The 22,133-nt window shown below is 43.8% G+C and overlaps 1 protein-coding gene across 19 annotated transcripts in view; it reads left to right on the forward strand.

Annotated features, from left to right (window-relative positions):
• The window catches only part of TLN2 (talin 2), a 416,400-nt gene that overhangs the window by 209,847 nt on the left and 184,420 nt on the right, over positions 1 to 22,133 (forward strand). For all 19 annotated transcript variants that reach the window (XM_057306201.1, XM_048219866.2, XM_048219865.2 and 16 more), the window contains 5 exons: positions 15,652 to 15,823; positions 17,682 to 17,779; positions 18,980 to 19,109; positions 20,127 to 20,279; positions 21,988 to 22,130. In XM_057306201.1, coding sequence (XP_057162184.1) covers positions 15,688 to 15,823; positions 17,682 to 17,779; positions 18,980 to 19,109; positions 20,127 to 20,279; positions 21,988 to 22,130 — 660 coding nt within the window. In that variant the 5' untranslated portion in view covers positions 15,652 to 15,687. The remainder of the gene's footprint in view (positions 1 to 15,651; positions 15,824 to 17,681; positions 17,780 to 18,979; positions 19,110 to 20,126; positions 20,280 to 21,987; positions 22,131 to 22,133) is intronic.

The raw sequence follows: 22,133 nt of genomic DNA on the forward strand, positions 1-22,133 counted from the left end.
AATTCTTACAAAGTCTTATTTAAGCCTTCTGTAGCATAAATAATCATCTATCATCTTTTCAAGTAGAGAGTTTTATAGTGAGGTGTCTTTTTTAATAGTCAAATATATGCGTGTGTGTGTGTGTGTATACATACATGTATATATATGTATACATGATGGTGATGATAAAACCTGTCCAGTCTAGTGTCATTGGGAGCTTCGATGATGCGAGAACCCACAGGATTACAGCAAGTGCTACCGTTGACCATTGGTGAGACGGTGGCAACAAAATCCTCACGAGTCCTAGTTAGAAGTTACTTGTGCTTTCTTCTCCTTCTTGCGTATGAATTTAAATTTATTCTCACAGCCTTCAGGACAGCCCCCGCAGCTGTTTTGAAGCCTTCAATTGTTACAGGTAAATAATGAACAGAAGGCACGGCAGTGTCACGCGGACGACTTGAGCCACTATGTGGGGTGGCACTAAGTTTGGACGGCTCTTGCTTGTGCTGTGGTCTGTTCTTGTTCTGACTGAACTTCAGCCATTTAGCTGTTGCCTGGGAATGTCCAGAAGGATCCAGACTAATCCTGGAGCCTCAGGGATTCCCAGCCACCCAAATTCTTAGAGCCCTGACTTCATCCTGGAATCACTAAGGTGCTAGAAAGACTTCTGTGATCAGAGTGACATTGGCCCTAATTCCAGACTTATTCCCCTGTATGGCTTTTTGGGGTCCTCTCTGTTCAAGGAGCAGCATCTGGTCTAGTGAATGGTGCTCAGTGAATCTATATGGGTGAATAAATGGGTGATTGCATTCTTTAAGAAATAAGCATTTTCTACACTGTTTCAGTTTAAGTAATTGGCTTCCTGCCATCCTCAGAGGCAGTCAGGACTGAAACCCACGGTCTCTTTTTTTAATCCGTTCTACAGAAGATTTTAGAACTTGAGTACCCACAATATCTTGCTGGTTTAAAGTTTTTCTACATCTAAAACCTGAGTCATAAATTATCCCACCTACATCCTTGCAGGCAAGGAAGAAGAAAATTGCACAAGCAGGACATGTGAAGCTGATTTTCAGGGAAGAGCCATTACCCTTCCTACTCCCTCTCCTGGCTTGACAACTGTCAGTTACCTGATTTTGTAGCTTCTTGGTGTAAAGAAAAACCTTTTAGAAATCTGCATTTTGTTTTTATCCAAACAAGGTATTAGGCATTAATAATAATTGTAGCAGTGAATACTGTGGTTTGGCTTTGCTGATGATAAGATCCTTGCTATACATTAAGTGAGTTTTGCATGAACTGAGACACAGTGTGTGCATAACACTGGATTTATGAGATCACACAGGCCCTATGTCATGGTACTGCCGTTCAGGGACAGTGGCCTCCCAATCCGAATTTGTGTTCTGACTCCCAGTTGGATAAATGTTTTCTCCATAACATGGCTTATCTAAGTATTAGTCAAGGCAATGGAAGGGGTATGCTTTAAATTTCCTGAAAGGTGGTGGTAGTATTAAGGTAAGTAGAAATCATCTCAAATCTGAAGGAACTGGCCTAATTTTTTTTTAATAGAGCTATAATTTCTTTTAGATACTTGTTCCTCTGTAATACAAATGAAAGAAATCAGATGGAGGAATTGCATCCACCTGGTTATCAAGTAGTTGCTGAAAATCTGCCCAATGTTGAGAATAATAAATAATTATGGGCCCTCAAGGAGCTTACCATATGGAAAGTGGGCTTAGAAACAGTTACTCAGTGTTCAGATTTTATGGAATACCTACTCATCTGCCAGGCTCTGTACTAGGCCTTGGAGTCACCACGTCCTGGGTGGTGAGTACTGTCTGTGAGGGGAATAGAGGGTGTGACAAACTGAGTCATGAACAAGGATGAAACGTCCCCAGGGTGGAAGGGTAACTTTTTCTGATGCCATCTGGAACAATACCCTATCCATTGTGTAAGTCTGAACTTCTGTCTTGCCCTCAGCCTGACGTTATTCTTAACTGACTCGACCCAGAGTTTTAGTCTTCATCCCATGGATCCTTCTGGTCCTCTTGCCATTGTGTCTACTTTTTTTTCCCTAGTAATCTCTACACCCAGTGTGGGGCTCAAACTCATGACCCTGAGATTAAGAGTCTCTCTCTTACCCATAACTCAATGATAAAATTGGCAAGACTTTTGGTTTGGCTTTAGTGAATTTAGGAAAATCGTACTCTGCCAGAGTACTTCAATTTCGTTAATATCTTTTTTTGTAATTCTGGTTTGATCCACTCTTCTGACTGAGCCAATCAGGCATCCTTCTTCTTTTTTTTTTTCCCACCTCTTAAGAGGGTCTTCTCTCTGGGTGTGTGTCATACGTGTGCTGTGAGAGCAGAATCCCACTGAATTCAGCACCAGCCTTATTCCATCTCCTATATTCCCTGAAGCACTCAAAACAGTGTCTTGTACATTATCAGTGATGGGTAGGTAGTTACTGATTAACTACTCGTCAGCCCCCTCTCTTGCTTTCATTATAGCCCTGGGATCCAAATCTCGATTCTTGCTGTGTCCATGAGATGCTTGTGCCCTAAATAACTAGGTCTGCCGCTTAGGGTATTTGTGTTGAATGTGACAGAAGATTCCACAGAAGGTCATGAAAATGACTCCATTGAGGAATGAAATCTTGAGTTGCCCGGCATCAAAAGGCCTGGGGACCTTCCTGTTTGTTTATAGAAGGGAAGGGATGATCTCACAAGGAAGAGAATCATTCCATTTCATCAGAATTAGAGTAACTGAGAATTGTCTTGTGCTATAGTTGAATTTATTTAACTCCTGAAGAAAAGCGTATATTATAAGTAAAGCCAAAATCAGTCAAACTCAAAAATAAGTCTTACCACGCCAATAAAATGCTTACAGTGTCTTCCACGCTTGCCTCCAGGAACCCTAAGTACCGCACATCTTCTGTCACACCATCCTACGGTGACAAGCGTTTTCTGTGCTGCAATCTAGTTTTGTTCGGTGGTTATGAAGCAAGGCCCTGGACCCCGGAGGTAGATATACCCAGGTTAGAGCCCTCCCAACCCCACCACAGCTCAGTCCTGTTGTGACTGTGGACAGAAAGTATCCATACCCAGATGGCTGGGCATTCTGCCTACGCCGATATCTGCATCTACGCGTACATGTACGTATTAACAAGCACAGCATATATATAATTTCCCTGCAGATAATTACATATATTTGACTATATTGTTAGTTTGTGTCAAAATTGTACTAATTTCCTATATTTAAGAAAATTATACTAATTAAAATCTGAATTGAACCATAAATAGTCTGGTGTATTAGTTTACTGAGGCAGCCTTAACAAAAAACTGCAAACCGGTGGCTTAACCAATGGAAATGTATTGTCTGTGAGTTGTGAAGGCTGGAAGTCCCAGATCAGGGTGGCCTTCTGAGGGCTAAGAGGGGAGGGTCTATTCTAGGCCCCTCTCCTTGGCTTGACCCCCATCTTCTCCCAGTGTCTCCTCATATTCCCTTCCCTCCGTACATGTCTCTGTGTCTACATTTCCCCCTTTTATAAGGACACCAGTCATTTTGGATTAGGGCCTCATTTTACCCTGATTATCTCTATAAATATCCAAGCCAGTTCCCATTCTGAGCTTCTGGGGGTGAGGACTTCAACATATGCATATTGGGGAGGAGGAAACAGTGCCACCAATAACGTTATGTTAGGTGTATTGAGGATGAGTATCAGTTTTACAAGCCATCACTGGCATGACGAAATCCCGTAGTGTAATCGCCAAGATGAGGCACTCACACTTTCAAAGTCAGGAAATTCTTCAGTCCTGACATTGCTTTAAGGATTCTTATCCTTTATTTCTTATCCTTTGTTTCGCACTCTTGATTGGTCTCTGCATTTCTTTTATTTTTTCCAGCTTTATCTTAAGTTTTATGTTTCCAAAATTGGTTTCCAAGAATTATTCCAGGTTGTAAAGACAGATAATAAATTTGACACTATCTTAAAATAGTAGTTTAAAATACTGGGCTATACTGAACTGTGCTTTGAAGAGTTTACCATTTAATGTCATCTCCCACAGGACATGTTTGTTTCTTCCCTGTGCTCTTGATAAAGTAATATTTATGTATACAGATCTGAATTTGATTTGGTTTTATTATTTGGAAATGTAAATCTTATCCATAACTCAATGATAAAATTGGCAAGACTTTTTATTTGGCTTTAGTGAATTTAGGAAAATCGTACTCTGTCAGAGTACTTCAATTTAGTTAAAATCTTTTTTGTAATTCTGGTTTGATCCTCTAGGCAGTTCAAAAAACTTGAACTGACAGAAAGCAAAGCATTGGTATTTACTGTGTATGTCCACTATTTTCTTTAGTAGATCTAGACCAAACCTTTCTTCTGTCACTTCTACTCTTAGCAGTGTATTTTAAAATTTATGTTAAGCATCCATCTTTTCTCTGCCTCTTTTCTGTAAATCTGTTTTATTGCCCATGCCAGATGTTTTTCCCCATTCATGCCTGTTGTCAGCTCTGTCTTTTGATATGGTCCCTTGCAGCCTGAGCCCTTGCTAGCAGGATCGTTCTGTGGGCTATATTGAACTATAAAATCTAGATTGATTATTGGCTTTCTTGGTTGTTAATGCATATTCGTTTAGCTAACCCAAAAATCAAACTGCTAATATCTGTAGATTCAGATTTTTTTTTTATTGTCTTATTATCTTCTGGATTGCTCCTTAAAAATACTGATGAGTCCTTTAAAAAAAAAAAAGGTCTAGCTTAAGAACTATGGACTCTGAGAAACAAACTGAGGGTTTCAGAGGGGAGGGGGTGGGGGAATGGGATAGGCTGGTGATGGGTAGTAAGGAGGGCATGTATTGCATGGTGCACTGGGTATTATACGCAACTAATGAATCATCGAACTTTACATCAAAAACCAGGGATGTACTGTATGGTGACTAACATAGTATAATAAAAAAACACTTAAAAAAATCTGAAAGAGTAAAAGCTTTTAAATAGAAAAATTGTATTGCAGCCTTATTTTATAATAGTGAAAACCTACACGTGGCTGATATATACAAAAAGATACACTGAGTAAATTATGATGGCTTGCATTGCAGTATTATGTATCTTTTTAAAAGTTTCTAAAAACTGTACAATCCTGTGGGAAAAGATTATTGTATAATTACAATGGGGGAAACATCAGAACAGAGAATTATATAGAGCATGTCATCTCAACCACATGAAATCACGCATAAACAGTGGAAGATGTGTCAAGATGTTAGCATTGCTTATGTTTGGGTGGGGTGGGACCATTCAGGGAAGCCTGGATAATGACAGATTTGGGTTTAACTCCCCTTGTCCTGTAGGCGCCTGTTACTTAAGAAACATAACCTCCTACAGGGCAGATAGGACCTCTCTGACTGAATTGTTCAGTGACTTGTCAGAACGCAATACATGAAAATTCAATTATTAACAAGAACCTTAACAATATATTTATTTCACACATTTTACCGCTCTCCTAACACAAGCACTATGTTCATTTTCCCATGGGTGTTCCTGTTTTAAACACAGTAGGAGGCAGAGCCTGCTCTGTCAAGCCCCATGACCGCAGTGTCCTGGTCACCTTTCCTGGGTGAAGTCTGAACTCCTTAGCGCGGTGTGATGTTGTGACGTCGAAGATTCCGTGACTTGATGTACAGAAAGGGTTTAGAATCCATGCAGGCACATCGTTGGTCTTATGTGTTTGCTGCTGCTAATGAAGAAATTGAAAAATAGATGTTTTAGTTCCTACGCTGAGGAGAAGGAAAAGCCGCAGTAAAGATTTATGTGCCCTGCAGACGGCTGGACGTGATGACTTCTGTGTCTGAGATCAGGGATACCGCAGGCTAGGTTCAGTTTACCTGAGACGTGGCAATTTCCAGGCGTAAAATGGGGTGATCTTGGAATGAGATCCTGGCCGCAGGAAATAGGGACCCTCTGGAAAATCTGATCTAGCGTGTGAATGCTGGATGGGGACTGTGGTGGACTCCAAATCTCCAGAAATGTACATTTCAGTCAAGTTCCTTGCTTTATTTCAGTTCTCCACACAAGTGCCAGATTTTTAGATCTGGGCTCTAACAGAAAGGCCCTTCTGATTTATGGTTAATGGATTAACGTAGATAAGCCTCGAGGATATGTTTTTAATATTCTTTTTGCTCTTTAGCACCCACCCTTGCCAAAACCATGCACCAGTGCCTCTTTCAGTGATGGACGGTGCTGGGGGTTTGCAGTCCTGAATTAACAGGTCAGAGGTCAGCGCTGAAAACCTTTGTAGTGAAAGGGACTTGGAGCTAGGAAGTAGGAGATTTTTCCGTTTCTTTTTTTTTTTTAAGATTTTATTTATTTATTTATTTGACAGAGACAGCCAGCGAGAGAGGGAACACAAGCAGGGGGAGCGGGAGAGGAAGAAGCAGGCTCCTAGAGGAGGAGCCCGATGTGGGACTCAATCCCAGAATGCTGGGATCACACCCTGAGCTGAAGGCAGACGTTTAAGGACTGTGCCACCCAGGCGCCCCAATTTTTCCGTTTCTTAACTGGAAGCAAACAGGATGGTGTGCCCTGTGGCTGCACAGCCCAAGCCCATGCTGCTTGGCCAGATAGTCTTCAGTCCAGGGGATACGTTTTGAGCATTAAAAAGCACAAGCATGAGAAAGGTGACCCAAGAAGGGACTTGGAGTTCTTTTCATTCATTCTTCCAGGTTCAGTGCACAACACACTGAATATTTTTTTTCCAGATCGTTGTAGAACAAAGCTATTTTTTCCAAGTAAAACCCAGTCCCTCTGTACCCCTCCCCGTGGTGTGTGCCTTAGTGACCAAGCTTATGTTTATCAGCATCAGCAGTAGCCTGGAGAATCTGCTTTCCTGGGATTTTATAGGCTTGTCACCAGGGGTCAGAAAAAAACAAATAATGGAATGAGTTTATTTCCAGTTATCCAAACAAAGAGTAAATAATTCACAGTTCTCCTGGTCTTGACCTTCACTTTCATTTTTTTTCTTCTGTTATTCCTTGGACTTGACCTTTTATTTTTCTGTCCTGTGTATTTTTGTAAATAGCCTCAAATCATTTGAATGAGTTTTAGGGTATAAGAATTCAAGATCAGAATTCACTTTGGAACCTTCTGCCTCCTATAACTTGGGAGAGGAAGCAGATAGCAGAACTGCCAGGGGGACTCCAGGGGGGCTAAGATGTGGGGACGATTTATTCTGCTCTCTCAGCAGCCCCAGGCGAACAGTGAGATGCCAAGAAGCTGGCACGGCCTTCTTAGTGGTCTGAGGGAAACAAAGGTATATTCCACAGGAATACTCTGTCCTCCTGGATTCTCTGTCAAATGGGGATGCAAAAAAAAAATCTGTTATACTCTGTGAACCGTCGTGCACATCAAGTGAGAAAGATGTCTGTGGCAGGGCCCTGGGACCCTCCAGTGCCGGATAAGCACTAGATGGGGCATCTCCTGTTGTTTCAGTGGGGACTTGAGCCTGGGAGGGCTGGCACGGGAGCGTGGGTTCCAGGTGAGTGCTCCACGAGCTTGGGAGAGCCGAAGGGTCCTGCACCAGGGGTGGTAGGAAAGACTGGTTCAGGAAAGCCAAGCTTGATGCTGACCTTGCAGGGTGAGTAACCAGAAAGAATTGGATGGGTGGTGCAGTTTAGACAGAGATAACGCGGCAAGGGCTAAAATAATGGAGGTCGTTTTGCAGGAATTGAAAATATATTGTTGTGTAAAATGCAAGTTCTTATGGCCTGAATGGGAGAAGGCAAATGGGTGGATGGGAGGCCCTGACCCTGGGGCTGAGCTGTTTGCAGCTGATTACCCGCACATTTCAAAATGTTGTGTGCATTGAAATCATCTCTCAGAACAATTATAACACTGCGAACACGTAGGTGTCTGCTCCACTTCCTTTTAGCAGGTTTTCTTCCCAGTTCTTCTGCCCTTTATCAGCTCTGCCAGAGCTCTGAATCAGTCTGTAGAAACCCGTTAACTCAGAATTTCCTGGTAATCGGGCATCATCTTTAATAAAGGACAGCTCTCGATTTGTCTGGACGTTCTGAAATGCAACATTGTGAGACAGTGGTTAAGTGATAAATCTGAACACCCTCTTGTACAGCAGTGTTTAACTGGGAACGTATCTTTGTGACCGATAATCTACTTAATGATGGAGTTTCATGTGCCTGTACCAAGAGCTGAGCGGGGATGGGAGCGCGAGTGGGAGGGATCCTTGGTGGGCTCTAGTCATACCACGTACACAGCAGATGGTTGTGGCAGCATGGGAAGGTCTGGTTGTGGTTTTCTAGCAGTGTGACCTTGGGAAGGTCACTTAATCTCAAGATGACAGTTTCTTCATCTGAAAATGGAAAACGGTGTCAGAGATCTTTGCCCATCAGTCCATACTCCATGTTGAGGGCACTCTCTTTGGCTTTGTTCTTGGAGGTACAGCTGCTGACGTGGCCCTCCATCCCTGCATGAAATACACCCCAAGCCCTTCTCTGCGCGGGTCCTTTACCGTGAGCAGTGCACAGCGTCCCTGCCCTCAGGGAACCTCCAGGTGTTCCTGACTGATAATGGCCTTGGTTCTTTTTCCAGTTTCTCATTTGCCAGGCTGGAGAACTTCATCTCCTAAGCTTCTGTGGTCCAAGGATCAGGTTGTTGATGGAGTAGAAATAGTAGGGCCTGCTGGGCATTTGCCCTGCGTTCATCCTTTAGTCATGCTGTTAGTGTGGATAATTCTAAGGACTAACTTAGAAAAAATCTGCGTAAGTTGTTCCCTGCAGTACATATTAATTCCACAAACATTGACTAAGCATCTACCGGCGGCGGGCATCGTGCTAGGTCCTTGAGGATCAAAGGTGGCTGTGATGTTACAGACCTTACTGTGGGAGGCGGTGAGGGAGGGAGACCTGTCACAGCTAATGTATTCCTGATACCGCCTTGTACGTGTGTCTTAGTGCGGGTGTCCTGGGGACAGGCAAAAACCCTTTGTGGTAGGCCTATGGGTGAAGGGGCATATGGGGGGTTTGCAAAGCAGCTCGGGGTGGAATTTTTATTGACCTGCCCAGCCTGCTGCTGAGTTCACACCTGTGTGGGTGGTTACTCATTTCCCCTCTGGGCCTTTATCACCTGACCTTTTAGCGGTTGTTTCTAGTTAGGGTATGCGGAGCCCAGCGATCGTCCTGGCTTTCCATGCCTCGTGAAGGAGAACTAAAGAGAGATCCTTGTGTGAATGTTCTCCCCACTCTTCTGGTCTCTGTTCTGGCTGCAAAGGGGAAGCATGATCCTGCTGGTCTTTTTCTATGTGGGCGGTTACCACGTGAGGAAATCCCATTGGCCGTGTTCATGTACTGTTTTTCCTGACTTTAGGATTAGCTGGAGTTCTCTCTCCCAAGTTGTGAATGTGGAGGACTACGGGGGGGGGGGGGGGGCTCTGCTAGTTGGGAACAGGGAGGTGTGAGGGGGCCCAGTGGGGGGGGTCAGATTCTTAAGGAAGGCCTGTGGCTCTTCAATAAAGCTGGCTGCAGGTGGGATGAAAATGGGCACTCTGCCTTCTCTCCTCCTCATCCCTCCCCAAATGAAAGGCAGTTGGCTCCCAGTGAACAGTTGAGTTGACTCACTCTTCTACATGGTGACACATAGACACCTGGATGAGCCTGGTGGGCTACGTAACAATACTGAACGTTCTGAATGTTTGAGCTGAGTCCCAAGGTACCTGAGTACAGACAGCCCAGGAAAACAAAATGGAGGGCAAGACCTCGGCTTATGCTTTCGAGGCACCTCTCAGGAGCTAGGACCCATCGTGGGGCGGGTGTTTACTTATTGACTGAGTTATTCCCCTTCCTCCCTTGGAGAAGAGCAGGTAAGGGGTGGAGAGAAGGGAAGCTCTTTCCTAGGCATTTCTTCCAGAGAGCAGAATTGTTCACTGGAGATTGAGGTGAATGACAGGCCCGTTTTTAAATACTGACTTTTGGTTATAAAATGCATGCTGTTATCAGGGCTATATTTTGCCTGCTCAGGAGAGAGCAGACATAAGGAGGGGCAGGTACAGCCATCATTATTGGGTGCAGTGGTCTTCCAGTGGGTCAGAGTGGAGTCAGTGGCTGGAGGAAGAGAGAGGAGAGGGATGGTGGGCAGTTCTTTCTTTCTTCAAGATTCAGGGTCGCACTGAGGCATGGTAGCCTGTCCCTGTTGTCCTGTCAGCTGCGTATGACACCTCTGTGTGTAGGGGAGTGTGCAGAGCTCCTTGGCCCGTCTCCTAGGTTGCATCTGGGCAGAGTTCATTGACAGGCGAGGAGTTTACTTTGATGCCAGCCCTGACCCATACCATAGGATGCAGTTTTGCTCCTTGAGGCTCTTGGATTAAGGGAATTTGACATCCAGGAGGACAGCCTGAGTGCAGGAGTTCCTTGTTCCACAGACACACTTGGCTCCATGGCCCATCCTTGGATAATTGTGCATCTACAAAAAGCCTGTTGCATGACTTGAATAAGGATGAACCCAGGAGCTGTACAGTGAACAGGGTCATTAGAAGGGGAGTGCTATTTAGACAGGAATCTTGATCGTCTTCACTCCCTGTTGTCTGTGATAATGTCTACTACGTAATAGATGTAAAATAAACAATAAATTGAATTTTGCACCTCAGACAGTGGGTAAATAGAATATGCTGCTTTCAGTGTTTCTCCAACCCCTGTGGCTAAGATGAGTAATAAACCCTTACCTGGCACTTTTTTTATGCCTTTGACACGTGTTACTAGATTTCTATAGTAACCTTACAGGTTAGGTCTGTTGCTGTCTCCCATTTTGTAGAGGAAGAAACTGAGGCAGTCTGAGTTAAGCAACCAGCTCAGAGTCATGAACTGGTAAGGCAGGAGTGAGGTGGAGCACCTCACAGCCCTCACTGGTCAGGGCAGAGATCCGAGGGGTGGTTGCTCATCTTGACCAATGGTGGTCATTTCTTGGGTAAGGAGGAGGCCTTGGCTGAGCTGGGCCTGTTTGTTCCAGGATGGACTGGCCGGAGGCTGGGCAGCCTGCAGCGCTCCCACCATGCTGAGCTGTTTACAGCTCCCTGGGACTGAGAAGTGTTTACTTTAAAAGGAGAATGTCTGGGTTTCACCACTGGTTCCATTGGCTCATCTTCCACAATGGATGGCACAGAAGAGTTTCGTGTTGGCCCCAAGCGACCTTCACACGTAAAATCAGGGCAAAATGGTCAGAATGAGAAGAAATTATGAAAAAGAAAATAATCTGTGTTGTATGAATTTTAGCAAGAAACCAAAACCACAACAAAAAAAGGACTTAAGATCCAGCAAGATAGGGTACATTCAGATTGGGGTAAAAGAAAAACAAGGATAGGATCGTAAAATAGAGACAGGGGTTAGACTATAAAACAGTTGGCTTTGAGCCTTCTTGCAGCCAAACCAGAAAAGGAAACCTGTTCCTCTGTCCTAGGCTCCCTGCCTGGAGAGGCAGGAATTAGCCAGAGGTGTAGGGTACAGGAAAGTGGAGGTGAGGCTTATTTTGCAGGCTGCACCACTGCCCTGAGAACATCTCATTGGAGAGGGAGCGGGACGTTAGTCTTTATCATAGTGTAGTGTCTAAGCTACATGATTTCTCAAGGCTTTAGCAGACGTACAGTGAGACTTCTCATAAGAGCTGAAAACACACACTCATTTTTATTTGACATAGCTAGGTTCCTGTGTGCTGTGATCCTATGATCTTTTTGCCATAAGTCAGGACCGTTAATTTCAGCACGTGTCTGTTTTGCAAGAATCTCACCGTGCTGTGCGTGGGGCTAGAGACAGCTCAGTGCCGTGTTCCCTGTGGAATAATGATTAATCACCATGTATCTCGGCTTCAGACCTCATTGAGATTTGCTTGTGTGGATGATCTTCTTGCATGAGAAAAACAAAAATACCGTGTCTTTTACATACATACAAATATATAACCTGGTAGTTTATCAGCCTGTTTTGTACCTAATTTGCATGTTTAAAACATTCCCACAAAGGCAGTCGTTGGTCTTGTTTCATGCTTCATATTGGGAGCACGGAGAGCCAGGAGTAGGAAGACGACACTGGAGCCTTTTAGTCTTTGACCCCTGAACAATGCTCTGAGAGGGACTGATTCTGGTGGCTTGGTTTTGCCGTATAAACGTGGGGCATGTTGTAACATTTGAGGCGGTAGAAAAGTTGAGAACACGGATCTCACAGTGACTCTCCAGTGTCCCTCCTTATGTTGATGTCTGCCTTGAGCTAACGATAGTTGTCTCCATTCTGTGGCTTCACCTGTGTGATGTTACCAGGAGACGACAAGGGAATCCTCTGGGAAGAGTTGGCCAAGCATCTGGTGTCTGCTGGGAAGCTCCTTTCATGAGAGCCAGTGGCCGCCTGCTCTCTGAAGAGCAGAAGGAGGAGAAATAACAGGCCCAAAGGTCCAAGGCATCGACCTGGACCCCAGACTCCTTCCCAGTCCAGGGCCCTTCCGTTGAAGGGTCTTGCCTACTCCTCTCCTCTCTCAAAGGCCCAGAATGGAGATATGTGTGCTGAGGCGCCTGTCTCCAGGAAGGGCACTTAGCTGTCTTGGGACTGCCTCTTGGGCCATCATCAGGTGGAAACTATGTCTCCCCAGAGGCTACATAGATACGGAGTTTATAGCACCTACGTGATTCATACTTCTGGATAAAAAGCCTTAAGGGCATAAATCGGAGCCACTGTCTATTCCTCCGTTCCTTCCAGTAGGCCTCCTCAGGAGACAAGTCTGTACTTGCTATGCCAGCCCCTCCCCTTCTCACCTCAGCTACCAGAGACCTCCCTGCCAGATTCAGTGCTATCTCCACCCTCATCTTCCTTGGACCGTGATCAGCACTTAGCACAGGTGCTCTCTCCCTCCTGCCTGGCGCACCTTCTTCTGGGCCCACCCTCTCTTGGTTCTCCTTCACCTACCACTAGGCCTCCTTGCCAGTCCCTTCTTGTCCTGATTTTAGGACATTGTTCCAGGACTCTGTCCTCAGGGCTCTCTCTTGCTCACTTCCCTGGATGATCTTTCCAGTCCCAAGGATTTAAATGTGATGAGCTCCCGTGCCCATTACATGTCCTGCTTTGTATTTGACCCTGTTCTGCCTCCCCACTGAATATATCCTAAAGAAACGCATTAGAGAATTTTCACCCCAAACCTGTGCCTCTGGCAGCTTCCCCCACATCAGTCAGCGGCTTCCTCATTTTTCCAGTTGTTTTGAATAGAGATTTTCGTTCACTGCTATGTATGTTCTGCTTTTCTCCTTCTGCTTCCCAAATCTCTGGTCTTCTCTCCTGTGTTTCTTGTTGACCCACAGGCCTAGGTTTTGTCCGGTCTTGCTTCTGTCTGCTCCCTGCTGCTCCATCTGCCCCTTTCTCCTCCCCTGTGTGTCTTCTGTTTCTTTCTGAGCTCCAGTGTTTACGGTCTTGCTGTTATATTCTGCTTTCAACCCCATGTCATGGCTCTGTATTTCCCTTTGATGGAATCTCTCTTGAGTTGGCTAGAGGGACCATTAATTTACTCTGCAGAAAGCCCAATTATTAGCCTGGGAAGGGCAGCCTTCATGCAGGGACACTTAAAATACTTCTATTCCCAGGGAACAGAAGAGATGAACCATCCCATCCTCTCTGGTGCATTCCGTAAATGGCACCCATGACAGAGGTCCATGGTCTTTACCACTGACTGTTACCACCAGTCATGCTCCTGAATCTCTGTGGTTCAGAAATCCTCACAATTGTCACCAGCCCCAGAGGGATGGACTATTCCATGCATGATCTCTACATTACAGTAAATTTGTCAATTGAGGTCTAAAGTCCTAAGTTTTTTCCCAAACTGGGTAATTGGTTGGTTAAATATGCTTATAAAAACAGAGTTGGGTAGACCTTTCATCTGTCACTTTAAAGTCCTTGATATTATAGGTGGAAAATCCCTGGATATTTTGAATTCTTGTGCCATGTCAGCAATCCAGCCACTGCCTAGGCCATAGTAAATTGATTCAGTTTGGGGAAGATTCCCAGTGAACACTGCTGTTGTTTATTAAGAACTGTATCTTGACATTTTTCAAGAAATATTTTCACAGGCAATTCATTCAAAATGTAAGTAGAGGTCAAAATGACTTTATAGTTGGATGGCCTAAGTGGTTGCTCCATGCAGCTGTATGTGTACACTGCCCATGGATTCCAGAACATCTGTTTAAAAATGTCCTCTGTATCTAGTTGAACCAGTCACCTGTTGTTAGGAAGCCGGCAATCAATCAAGCATGTGAAGAAGTCATGCCCCAAAGGCACCCACTCCCTGGGCCTGGTCAGCCTGTGGCCCTCTCTGCCTCCTGGCTGCCTCATTGCTTCTTAGCATTTGCATTCTTAAGGGAAAAGGGCGTAGAGGCAGCTGGGGTTCGGGTTCACTACCTGTAGGCTCTCTAAGAAAATACAAGAAAGGATGAAAACTTGAAATTCCTGTGGATTTATGTTATCGATGCAGTGCTGGGATTCTAATAGCTCCTAATTCTGAAGCGCGTTGTTCTGTTTGCCAGGATGACAGTCAGCTGGGTCTGTGTCAGGTGCAGGGAAGAATCCTCTCTCTTGGACCTGAGCAAGATGAATTTGAGGCTGGCTTGGGTTGAGGGCTAAGTTTCTGGCCCCAGAAGAGAGCAGGTCATCAAAATAAGCCATAAGCCACCAACTCAAAGGAAACGGACTGAATTTTTGGACTTAGGTTTTAAAAAGAAGTCTTTTATGGAATAAAACCCAGCCTAAACCTATATACTGTCTAAAACTGGGCATTGGGCTCCCAGTGGTAACTCCTCAGGGTTTCGTTCTTTTATAAGTTATACAGGTCTGTTTCCATTGTGGCTTCTTTACTTGTGGGGAAATGGAAGCAGAGTGGCCAGAGGGCCTTGCTTGGATTTACACAGGATCCTTGTGTTGAAGTTGGACCCAGATGCCTAGTCTTCTGGTATGTGGTGAGGAGGAACTCTTTGGCCCTGAGGAGCATCTGAGAAGGCATTCATGCTTCTTCCTGTCCCCAGGAGCTGTGGGGGGAGAGCTGGGGCACTTAGGCTGCTAACAAAAGCTAATTAGGAGCTAGCTGTGGTGCCCAAGGCACTCTGCCTCTCACACTGACAATCCCCTGTTGGAAGCCCAAAGTTGGGAGCACCATTGAGATGGAGTCTTGGTGGACTTCCATGGATCCTTCCTCCCTAGAGATTCTACTTACCATCCTGTGATAATGTTAACAGTGAGACTACCACGAGAGACTGTGGACTCTGGGAAACAAACTGAGGGCTTTAGAGGGGAGAGGGGTGGGCGGATTGGGATAGGCTGGTGATGGGTAGTAAGGAGGGCACGTATTGCATGGTGCACTGGGTGTTATACACAAGTAATGAATCATGGAACATTACATCAAAAACTTGGGATGTACTGTATGGTGACTAACATAACATAACAAAAAATTTTTATAAAGAAAATAAAAACAGTGAGACTAGATGCTCATGTTTTATTTTAAAATTTTCAAAATCTTTTAATTCGTGTTTTTATCCAAAGCACTCTCTTTAATTGCTATTTTATTGTTTCAATTATTTAAAGCTGATTTAGAATCTAGCAGCTTTTTCAAGACTATTATGAATATCAACATGTATCTTGTCATGTTTTCCAGACATTCTAAGTGAGAATCTTCCGATCATTTAGAAAAATGGTGGCCCTGTCCTTAAAGATTTGTGTCCGCCACTGCAATGTGGTGAAGACCATGCAATTTGAACCATCTACGGCCGTGTACGATGCATGTCGAGTCATTCGGGAACGGGTACCTGAGGCGCAAACTGGCCAAGGTAAGTTGGTTATTCACTGACTTCTTGAAATGTGCTTGTTCTTTGCTTAGTAGCTAAAGAAACAGATGTTCTGAGTGGTCCCCAAGTCCACTAGCGTGTATGTTTCAAATGAACTGTCTTCTTACCCTGGACGTAGCTACCTCCCAAGTGGGGCTTGTGCTGACAATGGCCACAGCTGCCCCTGAGTCATCATTGTCATGCCCATCGTCATGATCCTTCCATACCTCAGCATTGCTCTCTACAGTTTACAAGTCACTTTTTGATAGATCATCTCATTTGCCCTATAAAGAACAAATGAAGCTACTCCAACAGTTACTGATTTGTATACCCTGAGCTCTGTTTTCCATATATGGAAGAAGGCTGGAACTGCCATCAGGATGCAGGGCAAGCCTTACATTTCAATTACTTTGTAGGGGTTTTATAAACTTGATCTCAAACCCTAAAGAAGGTGGGAAGCATCTATGAATCTATGTTTTGTTTCCTATTCGTTTAAACCACTGACCACTATTAATCTGAGTTTAAACTAAAGCTATTCATAGAATTTTTATTTTCCATTGCCTTTTCTCTTCCGTTTCCTTCCTCTGTTTAGTGTTTGATTGGCACTTGAGAAATTGGGATTACTCCCAATTTAATAGGCCTTTACCATGAAAATGGTCTGAAACCTAACTTAAAAATGGGAATATGGGAATCAAATATTCAAAGATAGTTAGAGATAGGCATTGATGTTCTCAAAAAGATGTCACAAAACTTCCAAACTTTTGGTCTAAAAGCATTATTTATATATTTAAAACACTCTGTTATTTTACATTACCCAAAAATAAAAATAAAGTTATCCCATATTCCCAACCTTACTCCAAATTCTGGTTGTCCAGTCATTTCTAGTTTCTTTTCTTCTACTGTTTTTCTCCCAGATTTAAAAAAATTTCTCTGGATTGGATTGCTGTTTAGCTCTGGTGAAGAACAAGACCTTTCTAGATCTTGAAGTTCTTTTTCTAAGAAACAACAGGAGCTCAGACCCTCATTGGGGTCTCTGAGGTTGCCTTGAATCACATTCAGGGAGACATAAGTCTTTATTGTACTTATTTATTTATAGTCTTTAAAGATGTATTTAAGTAATCTCTGCACCCAACATGGGGCTCAAACTCATGAGCCTGAGATCAAGAGTTGCATGCTCTACTGACTGAGCCAGCCAGGCTCCCCAGATAGAAATCTTTAGACAGGAAATGATACTGCTTTCTTCCTGCCACCATGCTCTTGTACTTCCTGATCAGATTAAGGGATTTCTATGGAGAACACGAAGTTTTATTTTCCAACTATATTCATAATTTAGTGGTGTGGGTGACAGAGGCTTCATCTCTCTTGGCCCTCCTGCTTACCTTTTGTACAAATGCTATTTTGGGATGATGGAGGGATTATTCAAAGTGTAAAGTCTCCATTGGCCCCTCTTTGCCCAAGTGGCTTTGGGCTTAAGTGGTCACTTCCTTAGTTTCTCCCTGTCTTGTCCTTCTTCAGGGCTTCTCCGCCACGTTTTTATATAGCAAGTGAGAGGGAACAAAAGCCCAATTCAGAAATTAGAAAGTGGGGCTGTTCTGTTCTTGGTGTTTCCCTAAAGTGTAGACACAGCGGCTTCCCACTGCTTTTAAGAATCATGAACCTTCTCTGTGGTGTTGATGTTGCAGCTCCAGCCTCACTCTCCTCTCCTGCTTTAGCCCCTCGGCTTGCTCATGCTGTCAAAACGAAACCTGGCTGGTGCGGGAGAATGCCCACCTCCTGCCAAGTCAGCCGACTCAGGGTTTGGAAGTCACTGATGGCTTCATCGGCACTCAGTCTTTTATCCTCTCTTGTCTTTATCTCCCAGCTTCTGATTATGGGCTGTTTCTCTCGGATGAAGACCCCAGGAAAGGAATTTGGCTGGAAGCAGGCAGAACACTGGATTACTACATGTTGCGAAATGGGGTATGCTGTAGAAGTCGTTTTTGTTTTGTTTTGTCACTTTGTGGGCCTTTCTCTAGAAGTCAGCATACTCTTATGCCTCAGAGAAGAGGGGAGACCCAACAATGTTTTGGTCCAAGGGCATTTTATTCCTAGTGTTGATGTAGTTGACTTTGTAAGGGCTGTCCAGGTAGTAATAGGGAATATCGGCAGTCCAAATTCTTGAAACTCCACAGAGTAATGAAAGCAGCTTAGGGTTAGTGTGTTCAGCTCTCTGCACAGGCCGTGGTTGCACTTCGTAGCGAGGAAATAAGACATAGCGTCTTTCTGTAAGGATATAGGAAATATCCGTGACTAATGATAAAAAGTAAGGGTGGATTAGAGGGAAAACAAAAAGATCCTAAAGGTAGTCAGAGATTGAATATTAATCAGTTTTGTTTTTGTACAAGAGGTGGTAAGCTTGACAACAATCAGTCAGTGCAACAAAAAATGGTTGTGTTTGGAATTAGAGGTAATGAGTAAAAAAGTATTATATGTTCAGTTATATGTTATCTGTTCAGCTTAACCTCGAAGATACTGCATTTTAGTATATGGAATTCACATATCTGCTCAGTATTCCATTACGTGAGAGCGAATTATGTGGTACCAATTAATTTTACATTCATAATTCTATTGTTAAATGTAGTTTTTTTTAAAAAAAAGTCTATTTAAATGTAACTTCCAAACCTTTTACCCCCGTTTGATCTTGCCATTACTGCAAAACCACTTTTGTGGCATACCACTACTATAAAGAATCATGGGGGGTGTTATTTATTCCTTCATGACATCTGTATTAAAAATTGCTTGCAACCATAAGATAACTGGAGAAGCACACTACTGTCTTTTTCAATGGTAAGTAGGATTTTTCTTCTGCTAATTCTCATCAAAGCAGGTCATCCACAGACTTTCAGGAAGGCATAAGCTACTTTAAGTTTATAGAGGTTAGTTTTCAAGAATTGTAAGCTATAAACCATACTTGTTTGGGGGCAATTTTCACCATCAGATTTTAAGACTTGTTGGAAGCAATTATTTAGCGCTGGGGTTTCTGTTTTAGTGGCAAAAATCTCATGAAAACTTTGAAGGAGGAAATCAGAGTGTGCTAGGGAAGATTCATTTTTTAAAAGTGTCCAAGTTGATTATCTGGTTTATCAAGTCGTGTGAAAAGTCTGTGGGGTTTTGCTCTAGGATATTTTGGAATATAAAAAGAAACAGAGACCTCAGAAAATCCGGATGCTGGATGGATCCGTGAAAACCGTGATGGTGGACGACTCCAAGACCGTTGGGGAACTTCTGGTTACTATTTGCAGCAGGATAGGTGAGCATTCCCTTGCTGAGGTTCCTGTTTTTGTTTCATTGTTAATTACGCACCTGTTCTTTTTTTCACCCCCATGTGGTGACTTGCCAGTCGTGAATGTGCCCTAGCCACTGATTTCTGTCCAATCCTTAAGACAGTGTTGCTATTCCCTAGATTTTGCAAACCCACTAACTGGTGTTGTAAACACCTGAATGTCTCACTGAGTCGAAATTGAGAGATTTTATTTCCCTTTCAAAAGCCAAAGGAATTTTTAAAAAGATTTTATTTACTTACTTACTTTGGAGAGAGAGCACACATGAGCGGGGACGGGGCAGGGGGTCGCAGAGGAGAGAGAATCTCAAGCGGACCCCCCACTGAGTGTGGAGCCCTACGCAGGGCTGGATCTCAGGACACTGAGATCATGACTTGGGCCAGAATGAAGAGTTGGACACTTAGCCGACTGAGCTCCCAGGCACCCCCACAAGGAATTTTTTAACTGAAAATATGTTTGGAATCATATTCCAGATTCTGTGTAAGCATCAGTGACATCCAATATTTCCGTGAAGACTGATAGGAGCGGCCTATACAATTGATTGCTATACAACTTTTCTTCTTGTAGCTTCTGTTCATATCCTCTGCAAACAAGTCTGTCTCCTTTCTGCATGAAGCTCTTCAAATATTTGCAGAAAGTATCCTGGCCTCTCTTAGTCTTCTCTCCACGCAAAGGAAGACCAGTTGCTTCAGCCACTTCTTGTTTGACACTGTCTTGCCTCGTTCTGCATGATCTCTACTCTGTGCCTGTTTCTCGAAAATTAGGAGAATTGAATGTGACATTTTAAACATGGCTTAATTAGCCGAGCAGCCTTTGTGGCCAGAGTTACTTGATGTGTGCTCCCTGGGTGGCCCCCGACCCTAAACTTTGTAGAGCCTCTCTCCGCCCTGTGCTACCGGGGACTTCTCAGAGTGTCACAGGCCCCCCATTGCAAGGAGTGACAGCAGTGTCATCACTGGTAATTATAACCTAATCTATATTTTTAGGAATAACAAACTATGAAGAGTACTCTTTAATCCAAGAAACGATTGAAGAAAAGAAAGAGGAAGGGACGGGGACACTAAAAAAAGACAGGACGCTCTTGCGAGACGAGAGGAAGATGGAGAAGCTGAAGGCCAAGCTCCACACAGATGATGACTGTAAGTGTCAGAAAGGAGCGCGGGCCGGGTGCCGGTGGCCAGGCCTCACTCCCCCCTCAGCTACAGGACCCCGGGCAGGAGTTTCCTGTTGGCTGTGTCTTCAGTCCATCTGTAAATACTTCGGTCTGTGGCACTAAAAGACATTTAAGGGAAAAAACAGACTATAGTCCTATTTCACACCTTAAGAGTAATCTCTTAATGTCAAATATACAAATTATGTTTACACTGTCTTCTAAAAGCGCTAGTAATTTGTTTAAACTGGGGTCCAAATAAGATTGGAGGATGTAACACTTAACTCTTTTCGTCTCAAACTTTCCCTCCATCCTTTTTTTTTTTTCCTCCCTCGGAATGTCTGTGAAGAAGAAAACAGATTGTTATTTGTATGGAGTTTTCTGCAGTCTGAATTTTGTTGATTGTGGTGTCCTCTAACACATACTTCTGTCTCTCTTAATTCCTGAGATCTGGAAACTTGATCAGAGTCGTGCGTATGTGTCTAGTTTTTAAGTAAAGACTCCTTATGTGCTGTTGTATACTTCCGTCAGAAAGTCGTATTTGGTTGTCTCCTGTTTTGTGTTGTTAACAGCCATTGATGCCCATTGCCTAGATCCATTATTTCCTTAAAGGCTACAAAATACTAATTAATATAATTATAGGAAAGTCCTCTTTTGTGACCACACAGAATATTTGGAAAAGCCAGTATCTACACCCCATGTGTCCCCAAAGTATGCTGTGTGCACCTGGTGCCCAACATCCCCCACCCCATCAAGGATCGTACTTCATGCACGGTTCCTATAGACCTTCCCAGGCTCTTCCATTGTTCTTGCTGCTGTATTGGCACGATGTCATCACTGTCATTATGTTTATTGATCTTCAGTAAGGCTTTCATTTCCTCTGACCCTTTCTCCATTCCTTTTTTTTCCCTGCCTCATTTGATTTCCAGTTACATACTTCTTTCCACGTGAGACAATGGTAGACAAATCCCAAGGATTTTTATAATGTGCATGACACTCTCCCAGGTACCGTGGGAGATGAGATCATTCCCACACATTCCCTGGGCTGAAGTTGCTTAGAATCCAGTGAGACTCGTAATACTTACAGTGTCTGTGCTAAGCCCAGGGAGGAGTGTGGGAATGAGAGCTATGGAGAGTGCAGAGGGGTGGGCCATTCCTGTGCACCCAGATAACAGGTGAGCGTTTTCTGAATGAGATCCAAGCTGGGCCACGGCAGGGTTCTACCATCGCTGATCCCTCAGTGCCCTGTCCTACTGCCCCCCCCCCCCCCCAAATTGCTTTTGTTTTCGTCCTCTTTTTTGCTTACGGGTGGAGGTAACTCATTATGCTCAGTTTATAAATTATTTCACGTGATGAGGCTGAAGTTTCCACTGTTGAGTTAAAGGAAAATGCTAACTTGGTTGTCTTGGCATAAAGCATTGATTTTTCTTACTTTCCCCCCATGTTATAAATTGACTGTGGGGCTTTAACAAACTGCAGGAATGGCTGTTGGGGATTTTCTCTCAGTTGTGTTTTGGTGGCTCATATGGTACACGATGGTCTATGTGAAATAATTTTGGAACGTTAAAAAGCACAGTTCTCATGTCAGTAACTAACTGAATATCAGCGTTCCAGAAATCCACCTCTCTTTTGACAAATCCTTTCAAAGCAAGAAGAATAAACACAGGTCTTCTTTCATCTGTCTTGTTGTGTTGCAGTAAATTGGCTGGATCACAGCCGAACGTTCAGAGAACAAGGAGTAGATGAACACGAAACGTTGCTACTTAGACGGAAGTTCTTCTACTCTGATCAGAATGTGGACTCGAGAGACCCCGTGCAGCTGAACTTGCTCTATGTTCAGGTA

This window comes from Ursus arctos, unplaced genomic scaffold (genome assembly GCF_023065955.2).
Source record: "Ursus arctos isolate Adak ecotype North America unplaced genomic scaffold, UrsArc2.0 scaffold_36, whole genome shotgun sequence".
In the NCBI taxonomy this organism is placed as follows: Eukaryota; Metazoa; Chordata; class Mammalia; order Carnivora; family Ursidae; genus Ursus; species Ursus arctos.